This window comes from Chaetodon auriga, chromosome 2 (assembly GCF_051107435.1).
Source record: "Chaetodon auriga isolate fChaAug3 chromosome 2, fChaAug3.hap1, whole genome shotgun sequence".
NCBI lineage: Eukaryota > Metazoa > Chordata > Actinopteri > Chaetodontiformes > Chaetodontidae > Chaetodon > Chaetodon auriga.
The window spans coordinates 14,762,494-14,785,504 of record NC_135075.1 but is presented as its reverse complement, the minus strand read 5'-3'; the positions used below and the strand labels follow the sequence as shown (position 1 = coordinate 14,785,504).

At 42.4% G+C, this 23,011-nt stretch overlaps 2 protein-coding genes across 7 annotated transcripts in view; both read left to right on the top strand.

Annotated features, from left to right (window-relative positions):
- The first annotated feature begins 5 nt into the window (after positions 1 to 5).
- Positions 6 to 7,110, top strand: atf7b (activating transcription factor 7b). 3 transcript variants are annotated; one of them, XM_076757112.1, is made up of 12 exons: positions 6 to 120; positions 1,273 to 1,334; positions 1,782 to 1,878; positions 1,977 to 2,104; positions 2,241 to 2,378; positions 2,543 to 2,700; positions 3,388 to 3,484; positions 3,627 to 3,746; positions 3,939 to 4,088; positions 4,678 to 4,866; positions 4,967 to 5,072; positions 5,221 to 7,110. In XM_076757112.1, the coding sequence occupies exons 2-12, from the start codon at positions 1,287 to 1,289 to the stop codon at positions 5,454 to 5,456; spliced, it is 1,467 nt and encodes a 488-aa protein (XP_076613227.1). In that variant the 5' UTR covers positions 6 to 120; positions 1,273 to 1,286; the 3' UTR covers positions 5,457 to 7,110. The 3 variants fall into 3 exon arrangements, with proteins under 3 accessions (XP_076613227.1, XP_076613236.1, XP_076613218.1); XM_076757121.1 differs by having other exon boundaries at positions 17 to 120; positions 5,194 to 7,110; XM_076757103.1 differs by lacking the exon at positions 6 to 120 and having other exon boundaries at positions 2,241 to 2,366.
- Positions 7,111 to 8,921: 1,811 nt separating this feature from the next.
- The window catches only part of dip2bb (disco-interacting protein 2 homolog Bb), a 39,134-nt gene continuing 25,044 nt past the window's right edge, over positions 8,922 to 23,011 (top strand). For 3 of the 4 annotated variants that reach the window (XM_076757091.1, XM_076757082.1, XM_076757062.1), the window contains exon 1: positions 8,933 to 9,198. In XM_076757091.1, coding sequence (XP_076613206.1) covers positions 9,114 to 9,198 — 85 coding nt within the window. In that variant the 5' untranslated portion in view covers positions 8,933 to 9,113. Of the gene's footprint in view, positions 9,199 to 23,011 lie in introns of all 4 variants that reach the window. The other variant, XM_076757071.1, reaches the window with a different exon arrangement.

Sequence of the window (23,011 nt, the reverse complement as noted above, 5' to 3'; positions counted from 1 at the left end):
TTCAAGCTCTCGCGGTGTTTTGCAAATGGAAGTGTCAGAGTGTCAACAACGGCCAGGCAGCAGCACAGCAGCACTGTCCGGAGCAGGGAGGGGGTAGTGAAGACGCTCTTTAAACGTCGGGTGAGTTTAGTCACATTTCGGATCGTTTAACGTAAAATGTGATGTTGTGGCGAAATCTAACCAGTCTGTGTTTATGACGCATGTGATGTTTCCATTCGACCGTAGCTTAGTTTATGAGCGCAGCTAACTTTAGCATTAGCGTGCTAACGTAGATGTTGGCTACTAACTTGGCGGACCTATTAGTGTGAACTAAACAAGGTAGGCTATACGAAGCTTCGTAGCAGTTAGCATTAGCTTAGCTAGCTATGTTGTGATTGGTAGCGACGCTAAAATGTTCAGTGTTTCAGTGAGGTGTGCCCGAGCGTCTGTTAACTGTAATCAGTTTCCATGATGTTTGCTTCCACGTTTGTTATAATGACACGGCTGTCAGGTTTTGGAAATAACATGTTTTGGCTTGGTTAGCGATAAGGTTATGCTAGCTTAAGGCCCATGCCTCATAAAGTGAGTTAGCCAAATAATTGACTGTTTAGGTTAACCTATCCACAGTCCAAAACCTCAGCCACCTAGCTAGCTACATAGCCGAACGACCTCGACAGTGATAGCCAGCTAGCGCCACTAATTTGATGACATCGTAGAGTAGGTTGCATGGTAGCATGCTCTGGCTCTGCTGCCTCATCCTTCCCATTTAACGCTAACAGTTAGTCCTCGACCGACCCCGATGCAAATGCTCCAAACAGGCCGACAGCCTTCGGGGTATTTACCTCCTAACCAGTTGTCGCCGTCAAATGTGTCACCATGTTTTTCTATGTTCTAGGTGGCAGGTGAGCACATGCAATAATGGCGCTAACCAGACCCCTATTCACCGTTCTCAACAGGTGCATGGCATTCATGTCATGCACCTAAGTTAAACCCAAACAAATAAGCCTAAATAAGAGATATTGATGTCTGAATACTTTCTGGTCAACCAGTTGCCTCTGGGTAATCGTTGTGAATGGTTTAAAGCCAGTACAGTTTGCATAAAAGAGTCACACCATTGAAATACACACACACACACACACACACACACACACGTATATATATATAGCAGCAGCATTCAAGCACTACCATTAAAATATAGTGTCTTGGTAACTTCAGCATCAGCTCTTTGATTGCCTCCATATATATAAATGAATAGCCAATATCAAGTTGCTCTGTTTTTGCTCTCTGTTGCAGAACATTCATCTGAGATGGGGGATGATCGACCTTTTGTATGCACTGCCCCTGGATGTGGGCAGGTATGATTTCTCAATGCATTAATTCATATGCATTTTACGTAATGTTCTATTTTTTTTTTTTGTCATCTCTTATCACCTAGCTCAGAAATCTGAAACAAATCCTTGTTCATAGATTTATCCCTCTTTCTTATTATTACAAGGGCTCACTGCAATTTGACTTACAGCCAACTTTACAGTTACAGTACTGTACAAATGGCAAAATACTTAGACAATGATCAAGCACAAATGAGACTGCTTTTATAGTACCCTACCTCTCTGCTGACACCTGTACACACGTAATAACACAGGTGTTATTATTCATGTCACATTATCTATAATTGAGTGATTTTTGATTAATTCTTTTTCATTTGTCAGCAGTATATTAGACACACTGATGCTACACTTAATATTCTTTACTTCAACACTAAACTACTATATTTTTCTTATCTGCTGTGTTGCTTTTTGCAGAGATTCACAAATGAAGACCACCTGTCAGTCCACAAACACAAGCATGAAATGACATTAAAGTTCGGTCCTGCCAGAACAGACTCTGTTATCATTGCAGGTAATCACATTAACATTGACTGAAGTATTGTGCTCTATGTTGGAAAGGAGATATTTCTGTCCTGTAAAATAACCCAAACATTTAATTATTTATTCCAGACCAGACCCCAACACCCACACGTTTTCTGAAGAACTGTGAGGAGGTTGGGCTATTCAATGAGTTGGCCAGCTCCTTTGAACAAGAGTTTTGTAAAGCACATGAAGACGAGCAAAGGACAAAACACCCGGTGAGAAAAAGAATGAATGTATGCATTGAACAAATGGCACACTGTTTCCACAAATTATCAGATAAATATTATATTACTGTGTTATTATTTTAGATGATCCAAAAAGCTATATTCACCTTTTCTTCTCTGCTCTAAGGCTGCACCTTTACAAACACCATCTGAAGTTAAAAATGAGAATGAGGGTCCTTTACAAGTTGATTCTTCTTCTCCCGGAAGTCCAGATTCCTCTTCCAGCATGTCAGATGACAGTAGAGACTCAAGGGTGATAGGCAAGGTACAGTGCATTACCACAAACTGCTTCTGTGGGGTCAGTGAGCTGGTTTACAGATTTGCTTGTAAGACTGATGCCACGTGAACACCAACAACTAGTTTCCTGTTTATGCAGACAAAATACATTCATGAATGGAAAATAAATTATATTGTTCAATTTGTCAACAGGATATTCTCACAAAGCCTGTGGCAAGCTCTGCCCCCACTCCAACCATCGTGCGTCCAGGTTCTCTTCCCCTTCACCTGAGTAATGACTCACTTCACCCAACTCTGCCATCTCCAACGTCTGTCATCACACAAGCTCCGCCTTCCAACAGACAGCTTGGGTAAACTACAGTAGTTACCTTTTGTTTGCATCTCTTGATGTTTGTTGGCTGAGGCTGGTATTTGCAAAACATCAGACATTTGAAGTAGTGGCCGAGAAAATGTTCAAAAAATGAATTCACCTCTCCAACTACCAAGCAAAGAACTCATTAACACCGGCCATGAAGCTTGGTGAGGAAATGTAGCTCCGATTAAGTGGAGAGATTCTTCTGTAGGCCATGATTACTTCATGAATACTGTATCCCACAGTGGCTGAGGCTGCTGTTTGACAGGCATCATTGCAAAGCTGTATGACAGAGGTGTAATTTATTTATTTCTCCATTATCCTCTGCTTCTTGATCAAACAACACAGGTGGGACAGGTGTGGGTGGAGGCTAACAGTCCATTACAGCTCTCTGTTTCTGCATGACTTAGCAAGTCTCAGTAGAAGACTTGCTAAGTCATGCCTCCTTTTGAGTGATCAAATCAAATCCCTCTTAAAGTGATGCCTTGCCTGCAAATGTTGTTCCCTAACTGCTGTTTCATTGGGACTTGAGGGGTTAGGAACTAGCACTTGCGGAGAGAGAATGTCCATTGGCAAAATTAATTACTTAAATCAACCTGTCTCTCAGACTGTATTTTGCCAATGGGCACAGAACAGAGAAACAGGCATTAACAAATATGAATAAATATCTGATTTTCGTCAACAGCTCCCCAACAAGCTCTTATCCACTGGTGAGGCACCTCCCCAATGGGCAGACAGTCCCTCTCCTGCCCAGTCCTTTGCAGATAACCTCAGTTATATCTGTAAGCCATTTTAAAAACTTGGAAAACAAATGTAACAAATGATGCTTTTCAAACTGTTTTTTATTTACCATATCCCATCTCACTCTTTCTCTCTTTCTCGATCTCTCGCTCTGTGTCTGTCGGTATTTGTTATGATGTGGAGCTTGCAAGGCCAGCGAACTCAGTGCCTAACATCCCTGGGATTCCAGGACCTCCAGTTGGCGGGGCCAGCAGTGGGTCATCGTCCCCGTCTGGGTATAGTCTGCACTCGGAGACCAAGCTGGTGAGATCATCAGTCATATCGGCTTCATTTTGTAGCATTCTGCCTGTGAAAAACAGTGTGTTCACTTACATAAACAAAGTATTTGCACACTAAATGTGTTCTATGACATGCAATAAAACATTTTTTTATAGCTCTTTTTGTGAGCTTAACCTTAAATGACCTACATGGAGGGTTGTCTGTGCGTCTTTGTAGCGGCTGAAAGCAGCTCTAACTCATCAGGGCACAGCAGCACAAGATGGGGCTGGTGGGGGTGCAGGATCCATCCCTGCTGTCCCCCAGCGGCAGGAACAAAGCCAGCAACCGTCACAAAACTCTGACGCACCATCACCTGCCCAACCCCAGGTAACGCACATCCTGCTTACATGCAGGTCCTATCCAGAACAAGACACATGAGCCGACAGTGTAGGGAAACCTTTGATTGACATGAATGTATACGACAATGACACAGGCCCCTAAAGTAAACACTCATCACACACTGAACCCTTAGTTTAAACGAGGAGTGTTTGGAACATATTGAGCATATACTGCAGACAGCAACAATCACTGGACTGCTCTGTGTGTTTGCAAGTCATTATTTTCTGTACTATGTTAGCATCACTATCTTAAAATACATTTTTGGATTCACTTGGGTTCTTCATTGGTCTTTGTTTCAAGCATAAATTTCACCCACAAATGTGTTAATGGTACCACCAACAAAGGTGTTCATAGAGAACGACGGTGTATGATCATGATGTGTGCTTCTTTGCGCAACACTGTTTCTGAGCCAACACAAATATACTCTGAAACACTGAACATTATGTGATGCTTATGCATTTTGAGGAAAAGCACATTTCAAATCTTCCTCTTTGTGACCAGATGTTTCTGTAATTCAACATGGACATGCACTCAGGACATGCATGTAGCCTAAAAGTTCCCCCTTCTCGTTCTCCAGGTGTCCCCCGCTCAGCCAACAGGAGGCCGGCGGCGGCGGGCTACAGAGATGGACCCCGACGAGAGAAGGCAGCGTTTTCTGGAGCGAAACCGTGCCGCTGCCTCCCGCTGCAGGCAAAAACGAAAGCTTTGGGTTAACTCTCTGGAGAAGAAGGCTGATGATCTTGCCAACATGAATGTCTCCCTGACGGTGAATTTTCCATTTCGCTGTCACTTGTATCAGGAACTCTGATAATATGACAAGACGGGGCATGTTGGGAATGATTGCATGTGTTTTGTGTTGCCATCAGAATGAAGTTACTCTACTGAGGAATGAGGTGGCACAGCTGAAGCAGCTCCTTCTGGCCCACAAAGATTGCCCTGTCACCGTTATGCAGAAGAAGGCAGCTTTCTTAGGTAAGCATTTCAGGTCAAGAACTGACCGATGAGCTTCCTGCTTTTTATCACTTCTTTTGTCAGGATCCATCCGTCATCTCATCCATCTAATGTATTCTTTTTACTCGCTCACCTCTCTAAGGGTGAATGTATCTGTCTCTGTCTCTAGCTGCAGGAGGAGAGGAAACCTCGAGGGACACTTCAACTGAATCCATCGGCTCCCCGGCGGCAGTTATCCAGCAAGGGCCGTCACCACCCGCCTCGGCCTCCAGTCCAGGGGCCACCATCAACGGACTGAGCGTCCGCGCTGCAGAGGCAGTGGCTATGTCAGTCTTGGCCGGCATGGGATCGGGCCAGCCGGGAGGGATTGTCATGGCAACGCAGTCACAGTCAGCTTCAAGATGATGTGCTGACGCGGGTAGCCAGTACAAACTCGAGTGGCATTTGGAGGCCGGACTGATGCAAAGTGTTTGAAAAGAGGGACCCCCACCCCAGACTAAGATACTCTCCTCCCCTCACAGCCAATGATAATCACACAAAGACATGGCACAGTGCCTCCGTCAACCCTCCAGTCCCAGCAGGCTCCCTATTCAGAGAAGCTTCGTCACTCTGTATGTAAATATGAATAACACATCGGACACTCACTCTGCAGGGTTTGGGGTCATTTCTTGTTCATTTATGACAGTTAAGATTGGGGCAACAAGTATGAATGGAAATGTCAAAATCGTGTATCATTATTTTTCATCTCACTTAAAAATGCAGCTTCAGTCCAACTTTGTCCCCACACACTGGCTGTGATGAGGTTGGTTGCTTTCCAGGCTGACAATTTTTCTTGTATTTTTCAGTTGTAGGAAAATCATTTTATGCCTAATACTGGTCGTTAACATCATGTTTTGCTGATGCAGTGAAAGTATGGTGAGAGATTGGCTGGCTGGCAGATTGCAGTAAAAGGCAGCCTGGAAAGAGGTTCTAATGCTCTTTGTTTACTTTTCAACCTGTCCTTTGGTTTCCAGTCAGTTCTCCTTAAATACACATGATGGTTTAGTCAGCCAAGTGCATAACAAACCAAATTGTAGATGTGTACACAGTTTACCCTGTGAGTGTGTGCCTGACTTTTTTACCACCCTTTCTAAGCCATTTGGAATGGATGTCATTACATAAGTCGTGTATGTATCAAATCCTATTGACTGCATGGATTACTCAAGGCTGAAGAATACCACTGTTTGTTTGTGCTTCATTGTACTATCACTGTTTATTGATTTGCTTTTCTTCTATTTTATAACATGAAATTATTGATACATAAATTGTCCTTTTTATGTAAGGATTCCATCCTCAGCCCTAATGTAATACACTTGAAATGGTTAGCTTTAGAAGGCCTTTAAATGATAATCAGACATAATTTTAAATAATTTACCCTGGCATTTCAGTTGAGGAAAGAGTAGTGCAATATATTTTTCTATTAAATATCAATGTTCTTGCATTTAGCTGACACGTATAGTCCAGCTGCTGAGAGGGGTTTGGTCTATTTCAGTTGAAAGCATAAGTTATGAGGTGACGAGAAAATGTGAAGATGAGTGTTCTTGAATGAATGAGATTGGTGATTAGTGCACATCTGTAGAGGATTACAGTTGTCCTAGTCTTGTATCATGAAGTAGAGTTCAGATTTGTGCAAGGTGCTTCTTTTGAAATGTAAGTTTTGAAATGCAAATTATTTTATACTGCATTGTACTTCCAAGACTATCATGTTGTTTTTTCCCTTGTCACTCTTTTTTTTTTATATAATGTCATTGTTTTAAGATGTTTGTTTTTCTCTGTGGTAATGTTAGGGTTTTTCCCATTGTGTGATAGTATGTCCCTTTATTTTAAGAGGATAGATGTCTTTTACATGTTTAACAGAGGTTGAACCACGCGAAAAAAATGTCTAGAAGATTCCTGTATGGAGTGAGTTTGTCAAATACTCAGGCCTCAAGATGGGAAAAATTACTTGTGTATAGTCTCAACTAATGAATAAGTTGTCTCGGGCAAATAATAAAATAAATTAATGAAAAAGAAACCCCTACTTTATGCCTCTCTTGAATTACCATTACATATATATGTATGTGTGTGTGTGTGTATATATATATATATATAAAACTCTAGTGATCTTTGAAAAACCCAGAAGATTGTTCTGGATCTTTTTCCCATGGCTGATTTCCATTAGGGTTTGCCACGGCAGGTCATATTTCCATCTCCCTGGCAAACTGGAGCTTGCCCAATTCACAGTGTGTAAATCAGATTTTATGATCCATACTTGATTTGGCATCAGCTTTTTACACTAGGTCGTTCCTGACGTAGCCCGTCCCATCGATCTGGGCTTGGGAGTGGCAATTAGGAATGCACTGGCTTGTGCACTGTGAGATGGGTTACTAACAGTGATGAACTTCAAGAATTAATAGCAACTCTGCAGTTCCTTTCAGCTCTGGGATGCGTTTTAGTGTCTCTCAGCTAACTGTTTTGTTCCAACGAACTTTACTGTGTTGGTTCAGTCTCACTGCTTTCCTAGTGTCATTTTTTTTGGCCAAAGCAGGCAGCTGTTTAAAAAAAAAAAAAAAAAAAAAAAAAAAAAAAGCTCTGAATCCAACATAATCCAACATACACTGACTTCCCACCCTGACCAGCAAACAGACGAAGTTAATGAATACCTGGTCAACATAGTAGAGCTTTTAGTAGTGAAAGAGAAAGGTGTTTCCCTCAGGAGTTGCTGAATAGTGTAAACAGGACAGAAAATGCATGAATATTAGATGGCCAGAAACACAAATCTAAATACATGCTAATGCTGTCTTGCTGGATGTATTCATTATGCTGGTAAGTTTTCTATATCTAACTGAAGAGCTGATAAAACGCCACTGTTGTGCTTACAGCTCGTCTCTGCCTCCTTGTGGTCAAAAATTCAGTTATTGCAGATTTTAAACTCCTCTAACCACCTGGACAAAAATATTTTTAACCTGTTTCCTAAAAATATGAACACAAAACTTGATATAAACATACAGCACAACAGCCAATGATGTACCTAAACACCAACATAAATTAATGGAACAGGTCATCGCACAAGTTACTTCAGGCCGCCATCTTTGTTCGGTCAGGTAACAGTAGCCAACTTGAAATGGGTTCAAAATCTTTAACTGTGCAGCAGAGGAATATTTTTCACCCAAATGCTTTAATGATTCTTTGAAGGTACTGAAAATACGCCTAGGATAGCAGCAATAATTGTTATAAATGACCTTAAGGAGTTTTCAGAGAGGGAGGCTAATTATTTTCCTGGAAGTCAGACGTTAATTTACAAATTGTTTCTGCTGGCGGAAAGTAATTAAACACGTCTACTCAGCGACTGCATTTAAAATCTGACATACTTGTGTTTTTGCTGAATATTTCCACTTTAGTGTTATTTTATACTTATCATTTCATGTGGAAATACTGTCCATTTTACTTTACCACATAGTGAGTTAGCTAACGTTAGCTACACTGACAATCTCGAGCATGTCATCGTTAGTAATAAAAACAATAGCATAATATTTAATAATAGTATAACACTGATAGAGGAGCCACTCTGACTATTTTTACTTTTGATACTGTAAGCACATTTTACTGTTAATATTGCTGTGCTTAAATAACATTTTGAATTCGCGATTTTTACTTGATTTTGTGTTTTGTCTTTAGACTACTTGTATTGAGTGCTTCCTGCACCAGCGCCAGCCACTCGGGGCGAGGCGGCAGGTGAGTTGGATCTGGAGAGCTTTTTCTCCGCTCAGCTGTAAAAACACAACAGTAGAGGGAGCAGGGAGTCTGCTGTATCCCACTATCCTGTCACCGCAATTACCATCAGCCCCGGTCATGTGACTGACAGACTCCTCTGGCGAGTTGTTCCCATCTCCCACAGTCATGGCGGTGTCGGGGAGTCGCGAAGATGGAGTAAACACCACCACCGCTACTACATCTTGATTTTATTTCTTAGCTTCATGCTGGACTGTGCCCGCTGTCATCCGAGATATCGCAAACATCCCGCAGGCTGCTGTGCTCCCGACGATGGCCGACCGCGGCGTTGATCTGTCGGCTCTGCCTAAAGAGGTCAGGGACCAGCTGGCGGAGTTGGATCTGGAGCTATCCGAAGGTAAGCTTTCCATACAGCGGGTTTAATAGTTTGAGCTGCGACGGTAATGGACGCAAACGCCAAGTTAAGTATGGCTCCTGAGCGTGTTTATGTGGAATCAGCCACAAATGGAGCGCCTTGTGTCAGCTGGGTGAGACTCAGGGCTGCTGCAGTGTATCTGAGCACGACTACAAGAAATGATGAAAACACACTGACCTCCTTTTCAAGCAGTCATCTCTCTATCAAGTAGCACTGCTGCTTGTATTGTTCACAGAGGCATTCCTTTGCATAGATTGCGACACATGCTATGAAGAAATGTGTGTTTTTGTTCCTGATTTTGCATGTTTTAGTCCTTCCTCCCCTCCATTTTCTTGTTTTGATCCATCTTATCTGACTGCAAACATGTCACACATTGCTCATCATCACAGATATAGAAGCATATACACTTCTGTGAGGAGGAAAATGGGTCAAGTTTGACATCCCGGAGGCCTTGTGTGTGTGTGTGTGTGTGTGTGTGTGTGTGTGTGTGTGTGTACAGCCTCAGACATCAGTGGACATTAAATGATGCTGTGGCCCCTCCAACACTCAGCTGTGCTGCTGTTCTCTCAGAGTCTCAACCCTGAAACTGCAGCAGATATAGGAGGGTTGTTTGTTTTATAAGAATGACTGTGGGAAATGGGAATATGGTGCTGGCTGTTACGCAAGTCTCCTCCTCACACTGTGAATCACAGTGCAGCAGCTTGATTGGTGCTGTGCAGCTCTCAGGTGCCTGGGGGTGGATGAGTAATGTTATGTTTCACATGGAGAGCCAAGCAGGGGGATGTATGGGCCACTAATGATGACTCGGTCCCTCTTGCACCACAGACGCACACACAGATACCTGAGACTGTGCTGCCCACAAAGGGGAGGTCAGGTGAAACTTCACATCACATGAGAAAAGCATCATGACCGCGCACTTGTTCAGCCTGCTTTACTCATTTTAGTGATAGTAACAGAGTCAGTGTCAAGTAAAGTTTTCTGTCATTCACGAAAAGGCAACAAATGTGTTTGAAGATCTGAATAGACAAACTAGATGACAGTCTTTCCTGCACAGCTGACTATGGATCTCAGTGATTTTCTCAGTCACATGTTCCAGTTTGGTCAAATTCACAGGGTGTCGCAGAGTGCAGCTGTGCTGTGCTTTGACCTGAGCTGCTGGAGAGTTGAGTGTGTGTTCTGGTTAATAATAGATACCAATTAACTGTGTGATAATGAGGCTGCGTATTTGGAGGCTGGCATGTTCATTCTGTGTTCAACTCACTTAACATGAGTGAGAAACAATGGATGATGGGAAATCACTGTGTAATCAAGTGTACAGTATGCCCTGGAATACAGTAATTGTAAATTAGTAACAGATATATTATCCTACAACAATTAACTGGTGTGTTAGAAAGGGATACAAGGCAGGTATAGAAATTAATTAACCTGGTAGGGATTTTTGTTTGAGCACTGTGGTATGATTGCAAAGGCCCTTGTTTTGTTCGGCTTTGTAACTGTGCTTAATGTAAATGCCGTGGAGCCCTAATAGTGAGCTTTTGATTTTGAAATGGCTTCAGTCAACTTTCCTCAAGTTCCAAATGTTGAATTGCAAGTTTTGAGTCAAGTCTTTAGTGAAAATATCAGATGAGATCAGAATGTTTAAACAGTCTCCTGGCAATTATGCAACTGGAATAAAACAAGTGGATGCACCTTATCGGCTGAATATTAATATTTAGTATTTATCCAGTAGTGACTGGATATTACAGTTATAACTTATTATTTCTTTTATCAATTCATCTGTCAATCATTGCTGAATAAAATGTTGAAAAAGACCGGTTTGAATCTCTGAAGGTCACATCTTGAAATAGCTTGTTTTGTCGATGAAATGTGACCTGCTGTAGCAGTTCAAATTCTCACATTATTGAGAAATTCAAAATATCGAATGTTTTGCTGAAATGTTTGATAAAGAACTTAAACGATTCTAAAACTAGTTGTCAAGTCTAGTAACAGGTTGATTAAGCTGGCGTGTTTATTATTTCAGTACTGTCATATGATAGTGATAGTTGATTGTTAAATTTGTTGACTATTTTCCTGTTGATCGACTAATCGATTCAACACGCTGGTAGTTTTTGCTAAATTAAAGTAAATGAGACAGCTCTCGTCAAATTCAAGTCAAGCCTTGAGCAATTCTCTTCGTATATCTCTATCAGGTCTCATGGTAATAAAATGAACTCCAGTCAGGATTGAGTTGAAGTCACGTGACTTGAGTCTCCTCCTCGTCTGTTCTCGTTCTTCAGTGTTCTGCTGTGTGACAGCTTGGAAACAGCTGCTACCTTTCTCTGGTCAGAAGATCTGACTGGAGCAGCCAAACTTGTGTGTTGGCAGAACAATCAGCAGTCCGGTCAGAGCCACCTGTGATGGCTCTAGTGTTTTAATGCTGAAGTGTGAGTGATTGGTAAGGCGACACCCCCAGAGTGACTGAGCCTCTGCTGGGGACCTGGGCTCAGTGGACGATGGCCCTATCATCTGTAACTTAAGTCCAGAGTCTGCTCTCGTGCTGATAAAAACTCTCGGTGCTATCCAGATGCCTCCTTCCTGTATCCAAGTGCAATGAAGTGCCTTCGCCGTCTGCTCAACGGCACTCAGCTTGCAGAACACTGACGGTACAAGGCGAGCGGCAGCTGGCTGCCCAATGAGTCTTAAATGTTCTCATGGATATCTTTTACGTGGCAACAATCGCCCTATTGTTGTCCTGATACATGCAACTCCCCTAGCAACAAACAGGAGAAAATATGCATCAGCACTTTTTTCACAGCAGTAGTTGTGGGCTGCAGTGTGTGTGAATGAGAGAAAGAGAGCGACCCCACCTACTTTAACCTCTGTGACTGTAAGGACACAAAGAAAGCCATTGAGGGGATCAAAGTCTTGGTGATTGAGCCGGACTGGAATTTAGAGCACTGAACCACAACTGTTTAAGCTGCTCAGCTTGTGAGCATGCGGGCATCGTAGTGTCTGCAGCTCCGGTGTCGATGTTGTTTATGTGAGTGGCCAGAGATGATTTGCTTTGTGCAGATGATGTTCATACACGAGGACAGGCAGTGCATGGCATCAATCTCAGAAATGTGTCTGTCACACAGAGAATCAAAAACTGTCACGTACCAAGAGTTTGCATCAAGGTCAGATTCATAGTCTTTTTTTTTACGTATTCTTTGATCACATACTGCTGAGCTGAGCTGACTCTTGCCAACTTTAGATTGGATTTTATTCTGGTGAAATTATTTTATGGCTGCCTGTGTTCAGACAGCATTTAATGTTTGAGAAGTTTGGCTTCTTTCGTTGAATGGAAAATAGCGTCTTGCTGTCTGTGTATTACAAACCATTGTGCAGTGTTTTGGGGTTTGATAAGCCTTTAAACACAATGTGTGACACACTACTGTTTTCGGTCTGAATCCCTACTAAGACAACGGCTGTGTTCCAAATCACTTGCTTTTTCTTTGTACTTTCAGTACACACTGAAGTAAAAAGTGAAAAGGAAAAATATGCAGTTTGGAATGGGTGTCAAGACTTTGTACCAACCCTGCTCTCAGCGACTCAGTCAGTCATACATCTGAGGCATGCTGGCTTCCATACTGTATTTTTATCATCCTGCATTTGACACACTGTGTATTGCGACTTGCTGAATCTAAATACTAAATAGTATGATAGTATGGGTACTGGAATGCGGCGTAAGTGTCTACAGCCATGCTAGCAGCTCTGTGAGGCTGTACATAGGCACAGTGATGCTTTCATGAAAATGCTGATGTTTAGCAGGTATAATTTTTACCACGTTTGCTGTCACAGTTTAGTGTGTTAGCATTAGCAAATTAGCACAAAACACAAAAGACAGTTGAGGCTGATGAGAATGCCATTCATTTTGCAGATATTTGGTCAGAGAGCACAGTAGTGGTCACCTTTACATTTTGACCCGATGGTGGCGCTGGAGAACAATTCAGAGGATCAACAAAGTCACTACATTTCATCCTGAGGGGAACATGAGTGTCTTTACCAAATTTCAAGGCAGTCCATCCAACAGCATAGTCAGCAGACAGGCCGACCAACAGACCGTCATTGCTATCCCTAGAGCAATGCCGCTAGCATGGCTAAAAACATGAAACTCAGATGTCATGTCAGCACAAGCATCGATGCATTTCAAATGATACACAACCCCACTCATAACCTAGGATGCATGCCATCTGCGCGGTCCCATTATGTACTTGTGTGTGACTGTAAATTTATCACATGTCTCGTAAAGCACAGAATGCACAGTCTTCTGTATTCCTTAATTTGATTGCTCTCTTGCTCCCTGTTGTAGTAACTGTCCGGGCTGATAAGTGCATGTGTGGATTTTCTAGAGACTAGCGTCCATCCCACTGTCTGTCTGCGATGCTGCGGAGGAGAGGCAGGTTTTCATCTCGACAGCCTGTTCCATACTGAGAGAGAGAGGGAGAGGAATGAGAGATTACGGTCCTGCCTGCGTCTCTCAATCTAGGTCACAGAGCATCAGGGGGCAACACGCCTGGCTCATTTAGCCTGTGAGTCACACAGGGCCAGGACCGCTGCTGGGGATCTCTCTCTCTCTCCCACCCACCCTGACACCACCATTGCCTGTTTCCCCCTACTGCTGTAGTATTGTAGTTTTCCTGCTGTTGATTTACTGCTGTATTATTGAAGTCTTTGCATCCTTGAAGGATAAGGCTGCCGTTCATTCAGTGCTTTGCTTATTGACAACAATTTCACGAAAAGGCCAAAACCACCAATGCATTAGTCTTTCAGCTTCATTACCTTGTCTGCAGCACTAAGCCCATTCATTCCTAAGGCTTTGATTTTAGAAATGGTTCACAAATATATTGTTTCTTTTTTATTTCCTGAAACAACAGGGCACTTTAAACATTACTCAAAAATAGTACATTTGTTGGGGTATATTTTCAGCTATGGATTAATATGCAATTTATGCACCAGTGCATATTTATGGCAGCTGGAAGGTATATGTGGGATCTGCTGCTGACACATTTGGTCAGTCAGTCGATCAGTTGATGAACAGAAAATTATTGTACAACTAATACCAACAATACCAAAAATTAGCAGGTTTTAGCTTCTGAAATGTGAGGTTTGATGCTTTTCTGTCATATAGTAAACTGAATATCTTTGGGTTTTAGACTAGAAAACCCTTAAAAAATTGAAATGTGTCTTCTTAGGTTTTATAACAAATAATTGTCATTTGTAGTCCATGTGGATAATGAACTACAGTGCTCATGTCATAACGAAGTCACCCAGTGACATGACGTGGCTCAGATCTTTGGATACACAGACAATACTTGTTAGTAGGATCAGTTCATGCCTGCTTTTGGTCTTTTCATGGGATTTGTTGGCAGAAAGAAAAATGCAAAATATCCCCACATTTATGCTTCAGGGCTGGTGGGCTGGAAAACACTGCCTGTGTGTGCGCGCACTTCTGTGTCGCCATGCTTACTCTTGCAATTATTCGTGCATGTGTGTGTACACTCAGCAATGACAGGGACAGGAAGGAAGCTGATTTAGCCTATTTATTTAAAAGCTTATTAACTGTTGCGGAGGAGCTGTACTCTGATCTCCAGCCACTGCTTCAGGCCACAGACTTGTTTTTACATCACAAAAATGGGGACTCTTGTGCCACCATGTCACCAAACAACAACAGGATCCTCTTTTCTTTTCTTTTTTTTTTTATTTATTATATAACACCCTTTGTATCTAATTTCACCATGCACACAGACCCCCACACACATAAACACATGATGCTCTGAAGCCTTGTGTTCAAAAAGGACTGAATAATTTAGATGAGACCCAAGCGCACACCTCCAACCAGACACACATTGTCAACTGGGCAGCTGAACCATCTCACTTTCAAGTCCACAGTGAACTGCAGGTGGGCTCTCAACCTCTACTGGCTTTAAAGTTGCGCTTCAGTAAACCTTCTGGCTATTAGAGCCTCCCTCTGATCTATTTGTTCTCTTGCTTCTGCAGCTTCTAACTAAAAGTAACACATCTCAAAGAAATGACAGTGGTGGAGGGGGAAGCGTAAGTAGTGGTCAGGTCACTGTGCTGTTCATTGAATTATTAAAAAGTGCCAAGTGGAAGTAGCTGTCTGCAGCACGTGCTTCAGACTCTGCAGGCTGCAGACCAGTGAGTGCACTGCCATTTAGTTTCTTTCCAGCTTACGTGTTAGTTTCTACTTTCTGTCAACAAACAGAGCTCACTTGTATCAGTATTTGGCTTGTGGGCCTGTGGTTGTGCAAATGGACAAGGGTCGCAAGTAATGATTATCATTAATGTTTAAATACATCATGTCGATGAAATGTTAAAAAACAGTGAAAGGTTGACTGACTAACAGTCCAAAATCCAGATACAATATATTCTATTAACAATGAGAGAAGAACTGCAACCTCACATGTGAGTATGAGAAAATGAAATAATTTTGCATCTTGGATTTGTTGCTTAATTCTTTCTCAAGTTCAACACTACAATGAATAAATGAAAAACAGCTTGATTCTAAAAATGGAGTTTATCTCTGGATGCTTGCACATGCATTTAATGCATCATGCCGGCCTGTATCATCACCATGATTTTAAATCTCATGTTCCCTCGTGCAGCACCACACGGGCCTGGTTGCTATGGACACGGCCCGTGTGGTGCCCCCATGCCCTGCCGCCCCCCCTTTTACTTTGTGAATTTTCCATAAACCCTTTCCAGATTAGGTCGGCCATATGTTGGAGCCACACATACAGTAGACAATCGCACGCTCTGCTAAGCTGTTAAAACCATTACAGAGGAAACATGAGGTTTCTGCCACCCCATCATAACTTGTAGACAAGCCTCGCTATTCCAAAGGCTGCTCCAAGCCAGCCATCAGTGTCCCATAATGCATAGTGTGCAGGTGAAGGCATCCAAGCGATCCTCATTCAGCCATAGATATGTGTCTGTGTTGTGTTTTCAGCTTAGGTAGTTTATTTTATTGATGATAAAATCCCATGAAGGATGAAAATAATGAACGTCAGGTATAAGCACTGCTGTAATTTTTATTGTGGAAATAGATTGAAGTTATGTGGATTCATATATTTACTAAAATGTGGTCCAATATTTTCCAGATGTCTGTCACATAGTGAGGTGAAACATCACAAGTCGTTCTGTAGACTTTGACTATGGTGGTGAACTTGGAAATGTTATGTCTCTGAGTTAATGAGGCGGACCCACTCTTGTCTTGGCCTCTGTGACTGTCTCATTTGAGGTGGAGGTGCAGGTTTAGCTGGCCTCTCAGGTCCTGTGTTGAAGCCACTTTTATGAACCATGACCCTCGAAGGACCCGCTGTTCTCACCTCAGCCGCCACAACAGGCATTCTCCATCCACACACCCTAACCCACCCTACCTACCTGACACCTCGGACCAGAAACAAGAACGGACAATAATATCAAGTACTTGGTATTTTTTGTTGATAGAAAAGGAAAAAGCAAACAAGCAAATAAAGTCCACTGGGTATAGATCTTGCATCAGACACGTCCGCATCACTTGGTTTACATCATACTCACAGTGTCTGATACCAGTGTATAAATCCCACAGGAGGTCATGCTCTCGTTGGTGTTATGTAGCCTGTTACTATATTCATTCGTGTTGAAGAGTGTGTGTGAGGTGTAGTGTGTCAGGTGTGTCAGCCACGCCCTCCTCTTTCACTATGTCTGCTGTGCACAGGAGAAAGAAAAGATGTAGAGGGGAGCCACTGGCTGAGTCACTTCTTCTTTTCAGTTAACCCGCTCCTTTGGTCGTCTGCTTGTAACCCCCCTTATCACTAAAACTGGCCCTTAAGGGCCTGTGCATGTGTGAGCGTGTGTGTGGTGTCATCACTCCCTGTCAGAGTTGAGTTTAATGAGCGTGTGGAGTGAAACATGATTCACTCTGATACCTGAGTTGGCCACACCCTGCCTACTGTTCCAGAAGGAGAGAATCACTTGAGACCTGCAGAGAAAGTGTGTGTGTGTGTGTGTGTGTGTGTGTGTGTGTGTGTGTGCGCGCGCGCGCGTGTGCCTCTTTGTGTTAGGGCTTTAGGCTTTTTTTTAAAGCACTTCATTCACTCACCAATGCCTGTTCTACCAGTTTTATTGTCTGACTCACTTTATTTACATGTATAGCTTCTCCTCATGGACCATAATGCACGGCATGGCTTATTTGCATGCATTTGTTGAGACACTTTTTTTCGGATCTTTCACTTTTTTATTTTCAGTTTGACGTTACTGTCACATCAGCAGAATATGGAATCGACCAAAATGGTGAACACTGGCCGTGAGAGTAGACGGGTGAAACTCCTGTTTGTATGAGTTTATTCAGTTGGCTGTAGAAGACATATGACTTTATTACTGGGTTATTATGTGTAAGTCTCGGTGAGATAAAGAAACTCAATTTTATCATGCTTTGTCACATTGACACAGCTCCTTAGACATGAACTGTCATGGCCTAAGCAATCATAATGATGCATATCTTTTTTTTTTGGAGGTGTTGGAGGAACTTGTTGAACTGCAACAGTGTTTAAGAAGGTGTGCTTTAAGGTCCTGTGTATAGGATTTAGTGGCATCTAGTGGTCACGCTGCAAACTGCAACCATCTGAATACCCCTCACCTCACCCTCAACTCCACTGGCTACTAATAACGAGAAAAAATGCAAAAGGCTCGCTCTAGAGCACGTGTTTGGTTTGTCTTGGCTACTAAAATGGTGGTGCAACATGGTGGACCGGCTCGCAAATTTACGAATCCCAATATGGCGAAGGGTGACCAGTCCTACTCTGCCTCTGGTTGGTTTATCTTGGTATTTTTACCCTAACCAATCATCACTCCTGCCTAAACCTAACCAACACAACCAACACAAGGCAACGAATACTAGCCAATCAGAGGCAGAGTAGGGCAGGTCATCCCTTCGCCATAGTAGGATTCATAATTTAATGAATTTTATTCCATTTCTGCCGGGAGATCCTCCAAAATCCTACACACTGGACCTTTAAGCAGTTGAAAAAAACTGTAATAATGTATCTTTACAACTCTTTCAGGTGAGCTCTAAGATACCGAGGCATATGTCTTGAGAAAATTTATATAAAATGGTGCTAAAGACACCAAAAATGTTTTCCCATTTGATGCACTGATGAAACCATTAACATTAGTCTCGGGTTGAATGTTTCTCTCAGCTTGAATATTATCTCTTGAATAAAAAGCTGGAACAATCTTATCCAGAATATGTATAATCTTGTCTGAAATAAGATGATTTTTCCAATGTTAGAACCACTGAAACGCAAATAAGAGTAAAACAAACATCCTAGGGTGGTTAATAAAGATTTAATACATTTGGAATGTGCTCATTCATCTGCATTTCAGTAGCACAATCACCCTAAATGTCAGTCACACCTATACCAACATGTGTCTTGTTGACACACTTTCATGCCTGTATCAACATGCACTCCTCCGCTCAGACTTTTGGTCGTTCACAGACAACAAGTATACACACGCATACGACACTGCCATGCCACATATGTAAATGATTGCATACATATACCTAAGTTTAGTTGTCAAACTGCTTGTCAGCTATATGCTACACAATGGTGTGTGTGTGTGTGTGTGTGTGTGTGTGTGTGTGTGTGTGTGTGTGTGTGTGTGTGAGTGAGAGAGAGTGTGGACGCACTGAGTGGGTCATCTTTTGGCTGAGGTTAGGGTTAGAGGCTTGGCCTGCTGGTATAGAGGAGGTGACTGGACGGTTTCAGTAGGGTGTTTGTACTACAGCTCTTTAGACCTCAGGAAGACTGGTTTAGCAAATAGCCCCCTCCCCCCTGGAAATAACACACTTGAACTCATACCAACAAATGCAGAGATGGCACAGTACCAAACAGAGGGGAGACCATATGTCATTCTTTATTCTGGACCATAATATGTTTTCTGCGCATATGCCTGTTGCAATAGTCACATAACCAAGTCTAGATTTAGATTTGGATTGAGATTTAGATTGAACTTCATTGATCCCTTTGGGACGACCCCTCAGGGAAATTGGAGCTCCAGCAGCTCAAAGTGATACAAATAAAAAGGTAATACAATACGATAGAAATAGAGAAAAATATGTGCTACACAATACATACAGTGATGAAGTGATTTTAAAGACCTGCTTCAATGGAAATCAAGTTTTTACCCTTGGTAACAGTAGCTAGTAAAACAGAAAACAAGCAAAGGTTTGTGGGTTTGATGAGCAGAGTCAAAGGTGAGCGGTTATGCTCAAGCTGCAGGTGAGTGGCGGATGGGTTCGTGGAGAGGCGGGGACTATTTGCATATTCATAGATCCACACATACTAAATAAAGGCAAAGGTGCAAAATGAAATCTAAGCCATTTTAAGCCATGAAGAGATTTTTTCATGGAAAAATTTTGATGAACAGAGATGAGCTTTCAGGAACTTTAAGTGGATTGGTATACTACATTAGGACGTTCTGACTAAGAGCCTAATGTGGCGCTGTTACAGTACAGTACCTTGTTGAAATCATCTGTTTTCCGTCAGATAACAGCTGTAAGTCGCTGTAATACTTGAATGTGTTTAATCATTTTGGGTGAGCATGTGTTGACGTGTTTCTAAAGAGTTATCCTGAGAAAGCAACTGAGTTCAGTGTGATGAGGGAGAGGAAAAAGCAGGGAAAGAGAATAGAGGTCGAGAGCTAATTACTATTCAGACGGAGTGCCTGTGGGGTAGAAGGAGAGAGCAGTCTCGCTGCAATTCAAATAATCCGAGGCTAGCCAGTGCGGGAGTGTACGGGTACTGAAAGAAGGCACAGCTTTGATGTTTCTCCCTCAAGATTGTGGAGAAATAAAACATATACATTCTGAGGTGAATGCACGAGTCTTCTTCACCAGTGCAATTGTCAAACGGAGATGAAAGAGGAGATCTGCGGCAGCTTCATGCAAAGCTCAACTGTTGTGCTTGTCGCTGAACTGGTTTGATTGTGACCTCCGCCATTAGGACAGACATGAGTGGGTCACCATGAGAAAGTGGGTTAACGAGTGAGGCCCCAATCACCTCAGCGGAGCTGTGCTTTGCCTCTTAAACAGATTCCTTTGACTGTTTGAGATCAAGTTGTGGGCAGACAAGAACAGATTCTCGGCTTAGGTTTGAAAAGAAGTGACAGCAAAAGAAGAAGGTTTATGGGCAAGATGCAGCTCAGGGTGCTCCAAGTACACTGAATAACAAAAAAACAGATGGTATCACAGATTCTCTCATTTTTCTCATGTACCAGTTTGCCACTTTCACCGCATTTCATTTCCTGTGTGATATAATGCAGCTCTGTCAACATGTAGTACACTGATGGGATGCAGCCCTTTAAAGAGTTTTAACTCCTCAGCTTCCACTGCTGGAGCCTGCCGCTGGAAATGCAACCATTAAAAAAACAGATGAATTTCAAATTATCCAGATGGAGGAGTGATTACTTTTTTCTTTTAATACCACGCCAGCCCCCTCCCCCATGACTGACTCTCTCTCGTACTCTCTCTCTTGCTTTTCTCTCTCTCTCTCTCTCTCTCTCTCTCTCTCTCTCTCGCTCTCTCCGTGTCTTTCTGCAGAGAAACTGCCTGTTCACATGAGCTAAAAATAAATCATGTGACAGAGCGAGACCAACTGTACCGTTCATGCATTACTTATGGAAGTGTTTGCTTTTCTTCCATTTTCTTCAGAAAAAAAGAGTGCCAGTCCCAGAGTAGATATTGTGTTGGAGTGGGCTCTCAGGCATCATCCTCCAAACATGAGCGCTCTCATATCTGTCAGCTCGTCTGTAGTGTGTCAGCAGTCTGGTGGTTTAACTGAGTAGATGTGCAACTTGCTGAAATATTGCTGGGTTGTTGTTGCTGAACAACTGACAGATGTGAAGGTGTTATATTTAACACTTAGATGATCAATCAGCGCTTAAGTGTAGAGTTTGATCTGTGTATTGGCTTTGAAATGAGCATATCATTATCATTTGATTAATTCCAAGCACACTGTTCTAAAAACTCACAAAATGAAGTTTTTTTGTTTGATGCGTGAAGAGTTTTGTCTGGTGTATTGATAGTCATGTAACACAGTTACAGTACTTTGCATTGGACATCAGTTTGATTATTTTGAAGCCATGTATTTGCCATCTGGTGATATATTGAATATCCATGTTCATATTTAAGAAGAAGAAGAAGAAGAAGAATCGGGGGGAGACATTCCCCTTTATTTGTCACACACATGCGAGCACGGCACACGAGGTGAAATTTGACTTCCGCCTTTAACCCATCCTGGTCGTCCCTCCTCCGCGGCAGACCAGGAGCGGTGGGCAGCCAGACCGGCGCCCGGGGACCCATCTTCGGCGTCACCATTGGTCAGGTGGTGATCTTCTTGCATGTTTTTAGTGGGGGTATATTTTTACGGAGGATACCCCAGGTGAACACGGGGAGAACATGCAAACTCCACACAGAAAGGCCCTCCTCGAGCAGCAGGCACCGAAGGCATGGTGGAGGACACACCCGGTGCCCGCAGCAAGATATTTAAGGATAATTCTAGTTTTGACCATCATTCCTATGAGTAACAATGAAATTCTACTCACTGACTCAATTCCCAAAGTCTAGGAGCACTACATTGCTAAAAAAGGGATACGACAGAGTAAGAAACATGATCGGTAAAACAGTCATACAGGTTTTTAAAAAAACTCCAAGCCAATAAAAGGCTTCCATCACAGTTTACAGACTGAATTACTGGTTCAAATTTGCCATATATTTCACTCGCTGTAGTTGTGCAATGAGAGATTATTGCAGACATATTGTGCGTGTTCAGTTTTATGTTTAATCTCCGATAAAGATTGAAAGTTCATTCTTGACCTTGAACACTGCAGTTGACACCACAAGGCCCATTAGTCGTTCTCTAGCTTTCGATCATACCACAACATCTTCCTCTGCAGATGGAGTTTGCCTAGTTGTCATGCACTTGTGCTGATAAAATTCTCATTTTTCTGAGCACTTTAAGGACTCCTTATCACTGTTAGTTGCAAAGATGAGATTGAGCACTTTAGTTTCCTGCCTTATCAGACTTCATTGCAGCAATGCTGCAGTGTTGCCAGCAAACTGAGAACAGAGGATCATTTTATCAGAACTGGTTGTTCACCTGTGTCAGTAAGCCAGGAAGCCTTCATCTAATCTCTATTGTCCTCTGTGGTGTAACTGGGAAGAGATGACATCAGTGGCATCTTCAGCCTTTCATCAGTGTGCGTTTCAGCAGCCTAATTTTTAATCAGGGATTAACTGTGGGAGCTCCAGGAAATGGTACAACTGAAGAGTCGCTGCTGTTCACACAATGAGATCACCTGTCAGACTGGCCAATAGGGTTATTACACAGACAGTGGCAGGCTTATTTAGTTTTCCGTTTTGACTTTATATGCAGGACTCCCTTATTCTCATGCATAAAAACATTGAGACATTCTTCATCATGAAGACTCAGTTGTCTTCCTGGATTCATCTTCTTCACTTTTTACAGTCATCATTTTATCATAATTATTGTATATACTCTGATTTTCTGTTGTGACTCTGTTCTGTACACATGGCATCTATTGCATGTCTGTCTGTCCTGGGAGAGGGGATCCCTCCTCTGTTGCTCTTTCAGGGTTTTCTTCCACTGTTTTCCCTGTTAGGAGGGTTTTTTGTGTGAGCCTTTTCCTCATTTGAGTCGAGGGTCTAAGGACAGAATGTGTTGCCTGTTGTACAGATTGTAAAGCCCCTTGAGGC